The sequence below is a fragment of the Hyperolius riggenbachi genome, chromosome 3 (genome assembly GCF_040937935.1).
Source record: "Hyperolius riggenbachi isolate aHypRig1 chromosome 3, aHypRig1.pri, whole genome shotgun sequence".
In the NCBI taxonomy this organism is placed as follows: Eukaryota; Metazoa; Chordata; class Amphibia; order Anura; family Hyperoliidae; genus Hyperolius; species Hyperolius riggenbachi.
In genome coordinates this window covers 211742687-211756683 of record NC_090648.1, presented here as the reverse complement: position 1 = coordinate 211756683, position 13997 = coordinate 211742687, and the positions used below count along the sequence as shown (strand labels likewise).

General features: G+C 41.9%; 1 protein-coding gene across 1 annotated transcript in view; it reads right to left on the bottom strand.

The window, feature by feature from the left end:
- Positions 1–372: 372 nt before the first annotated feature.
- Positions 373–13997, bottom strand: part of LOC137561299 (uncharacterized) — a 28040-nt gene continuing 14415 nt past the window's right edge. The window contains exons 3-7 of the mRNA XM_068272566.1: positions 13108–13188; positions 12392–12510; positions 10975–11152; positions 3987–4080; positions 373–1602 (exon numbers count right to left, since the gene is read on the bottom strand). Of these exons, the coding sequence (XP_068128667.1) occupies positions 623–1602; positions 3987–4080; positions 10975–11152; positions 12392–12510; positions 13108–13188 (1452 nt within the window). The 3' untranslated portion in view covers positions 373–622. The remainder of the gene's footprint in view (positions 1603–3986; positions 4081–10974; positions 11153–12391; positions 12511–13107; positions 13189–13997) is intronic.

The window sequence follows — 13997 nt, the reverse complement described above, 5'->3', positions numbered from 1 at the left end:
CCAGCCCCATCCGCTCGGATTGCTCCCACGCTGCCGTCCTCCTCTGCTCGCAGCTTTGGGAACCGGGTCCTGTCACTTCTGTCATTTGGCTCCAGTCTACGCAGGAGAAGTGCGGCTGCTGGAGAGATACGCAAAGAGCGCACTTCTCCTGCGTAGACTGGCTCAGACTGACGTAAGTGATGGGGCCCGGTTCCCAAAGCTGAGAGCAGAGGAGGACGGCGGCGTGGGAGCAATCCGAGCGGATGGGGCTGGAGGAAGCCCCAGGTATGTATTAATCTTTTTACTTTGTTCAGCTCTGGTACACTTTAAATCTAATGCTTAGTGCATTCAATGCAATCTTCCATCAGATCGACGGTCGAAACGATTATTTTTGACAGGTCCAATCTGATTCTCAATCGTTTTCAGATTGATTTTGTATAGATGTGATCAGAAAATGGACCAGAAACAATTGGGAATCAAATAGGACCTGTCAGGATTAATTGATTCAACCGTCAATCTGAGGAAAGATTGCATTGTGTTTATTAAGCATAAGCATATTCACTTATCAACCTGGTTGCTTTAAGAATATGCCTACTTAATTTTGGGATTAGTTGGGCTTTAAATGTTTTTGGACATCTGACTTTCAAGCTAAGGAATCGGGCGTACGACTAGTTTCTCTTGTAATAGGCTCATAATACATATAGGTGTTTTGTGTTGCATCATCAGGGCTTTCGTGTCCAAAGGTGGAAGAAGATGGTGAGCTTCGATTAAAAGCTCTCATACTGGCCCCAGGTGAATCAAAACCATGATTTCTATCTGTCACAAATGATACAGAATCAGTGCTCCGGTTGCTCATTCGTGATGGAGTATCTGACCTTGCCTTTGTGGTTTCTGGTAACTCTTGGTGGCTACTTTTGGATTCTTGAAGGGATGATGCTCTACTAGAATTTTGAGATGAAGAATGTGGGGTCTTTCCTGAAGCTACTGGGGACTTAGGACCCTTTTGCGACATAGTGCCACTACGTTCTGCTTTAGTTTTCACATTGAGGCTTAAATTCGACAACGATTCAGAAACCTCTGGCGTTTCTGAAGGTGAAGATGAAAGGCTGTCTGCAGAATCTTCAAGTGAGTAGCAGGAGCTTGTATCTGAATCCTCGGATGAAAAGACATCATCTGATCCAGCATATGGCAGCTTTCCTTCACTATTTTGTTCTATGTCCGTTTTACTCTGACTGTATTTATGACTTAAAGCACTTTTCTCTTTTACAGGGCTGTCTTCATTGATTGCATCCTCTTGGCCTTCTTTAGACAGGCTACTTCTTCCCGTGGACACATCAACTGATGAATCAGAATCACTATCTGAACTGCTGTATTTCTGATCTCTTGACTTAGATCTGTTATGAGGTACATGGTCCGACATGACAGATGCTGCACTACTTAAAGCACTTTTTTTATGTAACTTTTGTGCAGATCCCTGTCTAGACTCGCATCTGCTTGATGCCCGAGACAAGGTATCCATGGATTTTTCAGCTTCAGCTGCGGTCAGCTTAGCTTTATCTGAATGAAATGATAATTTATCAATTTTTCCCTGACTTTCTGTTGGTTTGGGATCCAGCACTGGTCCTGTAATAAAACAAAAGTCTGTTGAACTACAGGTTTATAAAAGGTCTAAAAAAACAAATCAGCAATTTTGGTTTGGTTTACCAAAGCGATTCAAAAAATAAAATAACTTAGGCTATGTACACACTCTCTACTTATGTTGCCTGTTAGGGGTTCAGGAGGACCTGATCCCCTTGGGTGACATCGCTTGGCCAGGCTGCACACACGAATGTCATCTGTTTCTAGTACATAGCCTTGGCCTAAACTGAGAATGCCCTGTACTAAAAACTGCAAAACAAGTTATTTCTTATATTCATCCTTATAAGGTTAAAGTAAACCTGAAGTGAAAATAAACTTATAATTAATTGTATTTGTTTTTACTAATTGTAAATAGAAGATTAGTAACATTGAGGCGCCTTTCGCACTAGGATGTTTCAAGTGCGTTGCGTTACCCTTTTTTACCACAGGGCTAATGCAATTAAAGTCTATGGGACATTTCATACCTGGCACGGTGCAATGCGATGCATCGGAGGCAACGCATCTGACGTGAAAGCAACAGCGTGTTACCGGGCAACATTCACGTCGGCGTGCATTGACCGGAAGTTCTGGAAGTCAATGACGATGCATGTATTTAACATTTTTTCGCACTGCGCATGCGCAAAAGCGTATTTTTTTTCAATACACTTCTGTGCAATTCTTATTTAGGCCACAGGAGGTGAGCGCTAGAGAGCCTCTCTTATAGTTTGGCTTGCAGCCAGAAGTGAGATTACCGTGCATTGCCACAGTAATCTCCAAAGACAATTTTTAACGTTATGGTGCAATGCGATAATACGATCTCACCGGGCCTATAATGCTGGTTGCTGGTGTAAAACTGGCCTCAAATGAGTTATTGTTTAAAGAGACTCCGTAACAAAAATTGCATCCTGTTTTTTATCATCCTACAAGTTCCAAAAGCTATTCTAATGTGTTCTGGCTTACTGCAGCACTTTATACTATCACAGTCTCTGTAATAAATCAATGTATCTTTCCCCTGTCAGACTTGTCGGCCTGTCTGGAAGGCTGCCAAGTTCTTCAGTGTTGTGGTTCTGCTATGAACTCCCCCTTCCAGGCCCCTCTATGCACACTGCCTGTGTATTATTTAGATTAGGGCAGCTTCTCTCTTCTCTCTTATCTTTTACAAGCTGGATAAATCGTCCTCTGAGCTGGCTGGGCTTTCACATACTGAGGAATTATAGACAAAGGCAAAGCTGTTTGCAGGAAGAAACAAGCAGCCTGAAACTTCAGTGCATGAGAACAGGGGGAAAGAAACACACAAATGATCTCTTGAGATTCAAAAGGAAGGGTGTATACAGCCTGCTTGTGTATGAATGTATTTTCTATGTGTGGACATACTGTACATCAACCTACTTCCTGTTTTGGTGGCCATTTTGTTTGTTTATAAACAAACTTTTTAAAACTGTTTTTAACCACTTTTAATGCGGCGAGGAGCGGCGAAATTGTGACAGAGGGTAATAGGAGATGTCCCCTAATGCACTGGTATGTTTACTTTTGTGCGATTTTAACAATACAGATTCTCTTTAAATTCTCAGTTTAAGGGCTCAATTTTTAAGACCTAACAACAGCTAATACAGTCTGCTTTGTTGAGCTGCAAAACAAGCAGAAGTAATGACTAGTGCTGGTGTTTGAATTTGGCATAGCCGAATTCAAAACATCCAAATACTCCCGTCTCCCCCTGTTCAGCACCAAACAAGTAGACAGGGTAAGGAGGAGTTCACTGGCTTGTGAGTCACGTTGCTTTTCTCGCGACTCCGATGCTTCCTGCTTCCAAACAGGAAGGAGGAAGTATAAAGCAGCCCATACACTCAGCCGATTTTCTGGCCGACCGATCGATCCCGATCGATCGATTGATCAATCGATTGCAAATCGGTTGGCCAATCGACCGATCGACGGCCGATTTCGATCGATTTCGATGGATTTCCATCGAACTTGCAGGGTGGAAAATTTAGGTCGATCTGATGAGATTGCTTATCAGTTTGCATTGGCCTTAATGGAAATCTGATGGCAAAAAAATGCCATCAGATCGAATTTCAATAGATTTCAAACTGAAATCTATTGGAATTCTATCCTGGTAAAAAATGTTCTAAAAACGCATCAGATAGATCATCAGATGCATTTCTTATCTATCTGCTGCCAATCTGACGAGTGTATGGGCACCTTTAGAGTAACATGAGGCACAATTTGACTCGCAAGCCAGTGAACACCTTCAGAATATGGCCTTAAATTCATGTGAGCTGTATGTGCTTGTGTGCATAATGCTTGTGCATCTCACAAGATGTGTACAAGCCCAATTGATGAAAGGTTAAAACAATATGAAGGAAGAGATCGTTTGATTATAAAAGTTTACTCACTGGTGTGTGTACTTCCCATCTCACTTTCTTCTGCCAAATTCTGGAGGTTCACACTCCTCTTCATGTCCATAAATGTAACCCTGTGGCATGCTGCCTTTAAAATTTAGAAGGACATCAAAAGTTTAATTAGATTTTGTTATTGTTCTAGCTATGCTTTCCCCAGTCATCAACACAGCCAGGACTACATTCATAGTGACTTGTTGTGGTGCGTAGCCTATAAAAACAGGATCAGTGTGGTGTGGTGCAACACCTACAGTGAAGCATACAAGTAGATACAAATTATGCTTCACTGCAACTCTTAACGCGCTCCTTATGCACTGCATGCATAATGTTACTTCAATGGATTCTGTTGCACCTCACTCCTAACGCATTGATGCATTACAAAATAATTGTGCCGCGCTGGAAATACGATTATATTGTTCAAAACAACAAACCACAACGTGTCAGTGTGAATGTAGCCTTTCTGTATGAAAATTGGAGCGCATGGTAATTTTACCATTTCCAACTTTACCACAGTGTTGTGCATCAGGGCCTGAGTAAGACAATCCTACATGGCACTGACATCCCTTTGATCCATCTGCATTATAAAATCAGCACTACTCCCAGGATTACTGAGATATGTAAAACCAAATTTAAAATGTATAATGTGTCTTTATGAAGCTTTCCCTGATATTGTAACATCCCCCCTTTAATATACACATTTTCCCTGGCAGTCTAGTGGTTATTCCTCCCACTTACAGTATGCCCTGCTGGTCTAGTTGTCCCCTCTATCCCCATATAGCTTTCCCTAGTAGTCTCATAGTCTCCCCATCACCAAATAACTTTCCCCGCTGGTCTAGTGGTTCTCTCACTCCCCCCTCACATTATTCCCTGGTGGTGGTCTAGTCTGAGCCCACCTTCCCTAGCTTTCCTTTCCTTGGTGGTCAGAATCAGAATCAGTTTTATTCACCAAGCACGACTGGGTAGTGTCCGGAATTGGATTTGGCACATACAGGGAATGTAGGGCACAAAATGTGAAGAAGACAATAACAGATTATCAGTAACAACAGCCTCGGTGTGAGGGATCAATGGCAATCCTCATTGCTCTGAAGCACGGTCTGGAGTAGTGAAGGAGGTCTAGTGGGGTAATAGGTGTCCCGATTATATTCTCCGCTGATCTGATGATCCTCTGAAGTCTGTATCATTTGCTGGCAGTGAAGCCAGGGAACCAGACCAGGACGAACAGAGGACAGATTTGATGGTGGTGGAGTAGAAGGCGTACATGGCATTTTTGAGCTCAGTTCGTTTTGGTGCAGGGTGAGCCAAATGACCGGCTCACAATGCTGCCGCACAAACTCGGGGGAGGGGGGATTTGTTACTGATTTATAGCACTTTCATTTTTGTGACCTTTGGGGTCACAACGCTGAAGAAATAGCTTTGTGCTCTCCTCTGTGAGTGCAGAGCAAAGATTGAAATGCAGGGGGCGGGAAAGAGGTGGGAGAAGACAGAGGAGAGTCAGTGAGGGGCGGGAAAGGGGCGTTATGCAGAAGTTACTCTCCTGCAATGGACGGGCGTCTGCCGACAAGCTCCATGTCGCCAGATGCAGTGGGGGCTAGCACAGCAAAGGGGGACTGTCAGCAGCTCAGAGGGTACACAGAGGCATGTCCTTTAGATGTGAACATGCCTCTGTGTACCTTTTTTATATAAAAAACACCTCGGTTACACTTTAAGGCCTCTTGCACACTGCATGCATTTCAGATTCCGATTCCGCTTTTTAATCTGTTTTTACATCCGATTCCGATTCAGATTTTTAATCTTAACTGCATGCTGCGTTTTTTGATCCGTTTTTCTGTTGAATGTATTCAAGGAAAATCGGAAACGGAATCGGAATCGGAAAACGGATTTGCAGTGTGCAGGGAGCCTAAGAGCTGTCACCATCAGGTTTTCATCCGAGCCAAAATGTCAAGGAGAGAGCAAAGTATCAACATGTTGTAACTTCTCCTCTCCTCCTCTAAGTACTTTCGGTTTACCTCAATTTTATTGAAAAAGACACAAATACATCTACATAACAAAAATAATGTATAAAATATCAACTACAAGTACAGTTGTAGGTTACTGTCCTTTTTAGGGCGTTCTATCCAACTGGGACAAGAAGTCTCAGGAGAAATCCAAGCAGAAACGTTGTAAAGTTATTCTCACCCCCTATTCTCTTCCTGTTTTACATGGATAGCAAACCCCGGAATATGCATGTTTTTAACTTTCTTTCTGAGGCCTAACCATATTCCCATTGTTTCCCTATAACTGTACTCCTGAGGCAGTGAAGTTTTCTGTGTTCAGAAAACACATTTAGTCTGTACAATTTGTGAATTTGGGATTCACTCACTTTGAATAGAAAACGCAAACGCACACACCTAGAATAGAAAACACTAACGCAAGCATTTTGTGTTTTTGTGCACTTTTTTTCCCCCCTCCCAGAGCACCACTGCACACTGCATTTCTGGTAAAAGCGCTTTTCATAGCGCTTTACCAGAGCAGTTTTGTAATTCACTCCCTGACGCAGGTCAGGAAGTGAACTCTTTGACCAGAAAATACAAAATGTATTGGATTCAAACTTTACAAACCCTCATTCCAGAGGGCCTTAATGAAGTGTTAGAGAAAATCTATTGAACACCCTTGTACCGTTTTTCTTTTAACTAGACCACTCTCTTTTATCCCTGGTACTATTTTTAAGCATTTTATTACCAATGTTTGTTGGAAGTATGAATTTTGTCATCCGTATATGTTCATCATCCTCTGCATTACTCTGGACGTTTTTTTTGTGTACGTTAGCGATCCATTTTTATGCATTTACTATCCTCTAGTAATTTATGTCCTATTTATGTTTGATTATCTGTTTTAATCTTCATTGTGGAGGGTACTCATCATATAATGATATCTGTTTTTATCTTCATTGTGGAGGTTACTCATCATATTATGATATTATCTTACTTCCGATTTTTATTTTTGTATTAATTGTTATTAATTTATTCTGTATAAGACACAAAAAATAACCTTTTACCCTAAATCTGCTATATAACTTTTGGCCACTTGATGGCAGCATAACTCAGTTCGTATGAATTAGCCCAATTCATTTCTAAACTTTATGGCTATGTTCACACTACAAATCGCTAAACGCAAAAGCAAAGTTTTCTGGCGTTTTTCTCAATAGTATTTTGAGCGTTTTTGCACTGTATGGGGTAGCGTTTTTCAGCGTTTTACAGGATGGCCGCTAGCAGGGGCGGCCTTTGGGGGGGGAGGGGGGAAGGGAAGCCCCAGGCCCCGCGCCTCAAGGGGGCCCCGCAATCATGCCCACCATTCCCATTTTGGTGGTGGTGTAGGAAAGGGCTACAGAAGTTTAGCTGTTTGTGATCTGAACAGTAGTAAGTCATTTACAAATTCACAGATCTTCCTATTTTGTTTTATGCACCTTATATTTTTCACCGACCTCCCTTTTATTGCTTAGGTTTTTGTCTTCAGCATGCATTACTATACTATGCCGTTTGCATTTTTGTAATGAATTTCTACACTGACATGAAGCTTGCCAAATGTCAGATTAAGTTACGTGCAAGGCTGGGGAGCTGGAAATGGGTGCTAGGCTGCCTTGGAGAGCTGGTGATGAGTGCTAGGCTAGCTGAAGAGCTGGGGAAGGGTACTAGGCTGGCCTGGGATGGGTAGTAGGGTGGCTGAGGAGCTGGGGATGGGTACTAGGCTGGCTGGGATGGGTAGTAGGCTGGCCGAGGAGCTGGGGATGGGCACTAGGCTGGCTAAAGAGCTGGGGATGGATGTAGACTGGTTGGGGATGGGTATTAGGCTGGCTGAAGAACTGGGGATGGATGCTAGACTGGTTGGGGATGGTGCTAGGCTGGCTGAAGAGCTGGGGATGGATGCTAGACTGGTTGGGGATGGTGCTAGGCTGGCTGAAAAGCTGGGGATGGATGCTAGACTGGTTGGGGATGGTGCTAGGCTGGCTGAAGAGCTGGGGATGGATGCTAGACTGGTTGGGGATGGTGCTAGGCTGGCTGAAGAGCTGGGGATGGATGCTAGACTGGTTGGGGATGGTGCTAGGCTGGCTGAAGAGCTGGGGATGGATGCTAGACTGGTTGGGGATGGTGCTAGGCTGGCTGAAGAGCTGGGGATGGATGCTAGACTGGTTGGGGATGGTGCTAGGCTGGCTGAAGAGCTGGGGGTGGATGCTAGACAGCCTGCTGGCAACACATTGGGTTCTAGTCCACTTTTACTTAATCTTTACTTTGCACTTAATTTAGCTGTATCATTTCCTAGGTCCCAAGTTGCACAACAGTTGCTTTTGTCCATAGCCCCACCAATGTTTGCCCACTACACACTATTGAGACATATGATAACAATACAACATCATCATATGCTTATTCATAACATTCCTTGTATTATATGTGTAAAATGCTTATTTCTGCAGTATTGTTATAGCCTCTTTCGTTGGTTCCCATTTACAGTTGTCCACACTTTTTTGCCCGATGAAGCGGGCTTGGCCTGCGAAACCCGTTGCATTTTTTGGGGTATCATATAATAAATGTGTTTACTTTTATTGAAACAGTATTTCGTGTCTGCTTTCTGGAGGCAAGCCCACCACTTCCTCCAAGCAATTTTTAAAAATGTTATCTAATTTTATCCTGCTGGCGCCTCTGTTCTACATACTAATAATCTTTGACCAGGAAAATAATAAATACAATGTATTTATTCTTAAAAACGCTCATGCAATCGCCGCACAAAACGATTTTGTGAGTGCATTTTTCCTATACTTTCCACTGAGGCAAAATCGTCTCAAAAATGGTACAGGCACCGCTTTGCTGAGTGGATCGCAAATGAACCGCTCAGCTGTGAACTCTCTCATAAGGAATCATTGCACAAGTGTTTTTAGGGCGCTTTTAAAAATCGCCTGAGCTTGAAAAAAAGGGCAAAAACGCCCTTAGTGTGAATGAGCCCTGATTGTTTGATCCTATTTATATATGAATACCCAAGCTCACCTGATTTAACAAATTTGAGTTTGTAATAATGATATGTATATTTATTTTCCTCATTATTGTTTGTTGCTCAATATTTTGGTATTTTGGAGTAATTGTTAAAAGTGCTCTCTATAATGAGTTGTACACTAGGTTCAGATTTCAAGAAGCTTGTGGGAATCTACCTTCATGGGCGTCCGCAGAAAATTTTCCAGGAGGGGCAAAAGGATGGGGTAATAGTGTGCGCCATGCCAAAAAATGGGCATGGCCATGGACTAGAATGTGGGTGTGGTCATGGGTGGAGCCAAATTTACATGAACTTAGCAATGGTGGGACATTAGACTTATGCTGCATACACACTTGAGATAAAAGTCTCTGGAAAAGGCAAGATCACAGACCAATTTTACCCCATTCCATGTAGTATGAGAGCCATACCTTCACAGTCTTTTCTATGGAGCTGAACTCCCCATCAGATAAAATCTTTGCAAGATGCTGCACACAGAGATGCCCGTACACATTCAAAAGATCATTATCTGCAAAAGATCTCTTCCTGCAATAGATCCATTCCTGCAAAATGCATTTATAGTCTATGAGATCTGCAGATCACCATACACACCTTGTTTAACAGGCAATCATCTGCAGATCATCTGCAGATCAGATCCACCAGGATGGATTTTCAGATCTGCAGATGATTGCCAGATATGCAGATGAAGTCTGTTAAACAAGGTGTGTATGAGGATCTGCAGATCTCATAGACTATGAATGCATTTTGCAGGAATGGATCTATTGCAGGAAGAGATCTTTTGCAGATAATGATCTTTTGAGTGTGTACGGGCATCTTTGTGTGCAGCATCTTGCAAAGATTTTATCTGATGGGGAGTTCAGCTCCATAGAAAAGACTGTGTAGAGTATGGCTCTCATACTACATGGAAGGGGGTAAAATTGGTCTGTGATCTTGCCTTTTCCAGAGACTTTTATCTCAAGTGTGTATGCAGCATAAGACTATAGTAGGTATTAGATTGTGAGCACCTCCAACATAGGTGCCCCCCAGTGTACATAGTGACATGGATCCCCATGTTTAGTGACAGGGACTCTCTCCCCCTCCCCCCCCCCCAGTTTAGGTGGTGACAAATGCCCTTCCCCCCCAGACCTCAGAATCAGCCGGCGACCAGTGAGAGCGGGCGCACAGTACCCCCTGTGGACGCCGCACTGCAAATGCAGAAGTGATGTCACTTCCACATATCAGTGAGGTGTCCGCGAGGTCCTAGAGCCCTCCCTCACTGGTCACTGGCTGATTGGAGGTCTGACGCTGGGCTGGCTGCTGGGATTAGGCAGTGGGGGCAGCCATTTTGCCCAACAAGCGGATACCCGTGTCTACCTTATTCTACCTAGGCATTTACATTCCTCAAACAAACTCTTTGACAAGAGTTCAAATCCTGGCCAAAGTTAGTATGTAAAACAGTAAGGAGTCTTTGGGAAAAGCTCCCTACTGATCCCATTTGCTCATAGAGTGGCATAGAGTCCACCAGGAGAAAAGTGCAATATAGATGTTATGGCCCTTAATAAATTCACTTTTCTCTTATGAGATCATTTTCATCTTCAGTTTTAAATAAACTTTCAGCACTCTGAAATTGAAAAAGTATCAAAAAGTACGTGAATAAGTACTGTCAAAATTACTCTGATTATTTTCTTGCTTGCTGGTGGTTTTAAAGGGCATTTTATTGATGGATTTGAAAATATCTTGTCTAGTCAGATCTACTACCATAACAATTTCTGTGAGTAATATACATGTGTACAAAAGTAATACTAGCAAATTATGATATGAAAGTCAAATTGATGGTACTGTCCCTAGAAGAAACTAGAATCAGCCTATATGAGGTTCTTGTGTACATATCTGAAGTGAAGGCCAGTTGTGATAGATGTGATCTGTGTAGTCCCAGATGTCTCAGGTTATTATACTTTCTCATACAGCCGCACTGCTGGCTGCTTCTTACCCTAGCAGGTCTGGCAAGCCGTGGGTAGCGGGATATGTGTGCTCGAATCCGTTCCACTTTTTCCCAGTCCGATTCCCATCTTCCGTATTCAGAATCCCGCTTCATAATCCTCTCCAATATTTTTTCATTCTCCTGAGTTATTCTTCGCAAGTTTTGTTGTCGCTGCCCTGCATGTAAGCTATGGATTTTTGTTTTAAAAGAAAATAAAAATATTTGAATAAAATGGTATCATTAATATAAAAGCAACATTATCTTAATTATAAATATTAGCATTATGGTACTGTGCCTTGTAGAATGGACTTTGCTCCAGTGAGAGTATCTGTAGGGGAATTCAGTGACAAAGTGCTTTTAGGCCAGTGCTGCAGTGTCAGTGCGTAAGCCTCATATACACACGGGGAGAAAGAAATAGTTATAAACTAAACGATGAACGACTCATCTTTCAGATGTAGTTTGAAAATCCAAAGCACAAACAATGGCTTAAAGGGGTTCTTTTGCGAAAAAAGTAGGCAGTTAAAAAATGTGACAGATGACAGGTTTTGGGCCAGTCCATCTTTTTAAGGGGGATTCTTAGGGCTTTCTTTGTTTTCAACAGCATTTCCTGAACAGCAGTTTAACTGCCAAAATAGCAAGATACCAGCCGGCCTCCCTAATCACTTGCACACTATTATGTCAGTTAGATTTTGCAACTGTTGTTCAGGAAATGCTGTTGAAAACAAAGAAAGCCCCGAGAATCCCCCTTAAAAAGATGGACTGGCCCAAAACCTGTCATCTGTCACATTTTTTAACTGCCTACTTTTTTCGCGAAATAACCCCTTTAAAGCAATAATAAACAAAGGATTCACAATTTTAAACGATTACTGATCATGACTAATCACTTAGACAGATAATTGTTCATCATCAGCATTGTGTAGAGAGCTATGAACAGTTATGTTCCCTTTCCCCTACATCGTTGAACGATGGTATTGGTTAACAATGGTTTGGCATAACTTTGGTGTGTATAAAGCTCTATTCTCAGACAAAACACTCATTGCTCTTAGGTTAGTTCAGATGGGAACAGCATGGTTACTGCTGCCACACACTTGGGCCCTGATTCACTAACCAATAGTAAAATGTAAGTGCACACATAAAATACATACAGTACATTGCACCGGCATTAAGTAAACAATGTAAAGGCCATTATGCTATTGGCATAATGTACATTATCTTAACAATGAGTGTTTTGCATTGGTTTTTACTGCGTGTGGTCTATCACTTCCTGTGGTGCCCAGAGTTCAGACCAGAGCTATTAGATCCAGCGAGTGTCACTGGGATAGAATGCAGAGTACAGTTTTATTGAGCAGAGTCATAGACAGAAATAATAATAAAAAAAAAAAACAATGTTCAGTTTGGCATTTATGTTTGTATTTGTGGCGATTACCTGAGCTGTGGGTAGTAGTTCCAGTTATCAAGCCTTCCGTGAGATTGGCGAATAGAATTCAGCTTAGCAAAGTGAATGTGATTTTGCTTATGTATACGTGCATGAAGATCTCTATTCATCTGTTGGAAACAAGTAAGAAGGATATAAATATTTTTTTTATTCAGAAAAATATCTTTATTAAGCAGTTTAAAAAAATTGATTTCATATTCAGCAATAAAAATCCACAAAAAAAGATAACAAACACTGATCAGTAACCGTATCAGATGATATTAACATTTTTTAAAACATTTTCAATAAAATGTTCTCTTTTTCAAATGAAAATTGTCTAAGCAATGATAGTCCCCTGGTCACCTTTACTAGCAATAAAAAAAAAAAAAAAAAAAGCAGGGCTTAAGGTGAAACAAGGTTTAAGGTAATTTTTTCCATGGCATATTGGTCAGCAGTGAGTAATGGTACTCCAGGTTCACATTAGCTGAGCTCGGAGTTCACCTTTAATATGTTTGTTCTAGTAAATAAGAAAATTCAAATACAAACTTGTAAATTTGAATATGTTTACTTTGTTCTATATTATGTGCTGCTTTTGTTTATTAATGGAGGTTTTGGGAAGAGTGATGTGTGTGAATGCCCTGTATACCAGAAGGTTTAGCGAGTATATGTGCCTTTCCAGCCCAGCAGCTGTGTGATATGTGATCTCACACACATTGCCAGTGCCATACCTGTATTCTTTTCATGTTCACAAGCAAATGGGCAGGTGCTTGGGAGCCTTTTGTGTCTACTGCAGGCACAGCCATTGCTACCTGTAACAAGAAAGATTATATGTTTATTTCACTCATTTTATTTGCCTTTAGCTTTCTCCTCACAAAATAACAATCCATTATGATGTCTCACTTTTTGCACATACCAGTCTTAGGCCTGGTGCACACCAAGCGGTTTTTGAAGCGATCAGCAAACCGCTTCCGCCTTTGAAAACGCTTGGCTAATGTATTTCAATGGCCTGGTGCACACCGGCGGTTTGCGGTTTTTAGCAAACCGCAAACGTGGGTCCTGCAGAGCTTTTGCGGTTTGCAGAAGTGTTTCTGCCTCAAAGTATAGGAAAAGCTCAAACCGCTCTGGAAAACGCTAGATCAGAGCGGTTTTTCAGGCGTTTTTGTTACAGAAGCTGTTCAATAACAGCTTTTACTGTAATAAGATTTGTAATCTGCTACACAAAAACACTCCAAAAACTGCTAGGCATGTTTAGAAAACGTCTCTAAACATGCCTAGAATAGCTCTGAAATCTGCTTCAAAAACCTGTAGCGTTTTGCAGATCTGCTAGCGTTTTTGGTGCGCACTGGGCCTTACACACCTACATAAATATATGTTAATGCGCAAATGCGGGCACAGATCTATATATACCATCTGTTAGCTGAGTTGAAGATGTGCTGACATGTTTTGCGTGAAAGTGAAATCTTGGTCTAACAATCATGTTTGCATAATTTGTTTCATGACTGAGTTACAGATTACCCAACAAGCTCATGGAGAACTCCTAGTAGTGTGTAAGGGGCTACAAAGGACCAAAAAGCTCTCTTAGGGCTGGAACCCACAGGAGCGCTTTTGGCAGCACTGC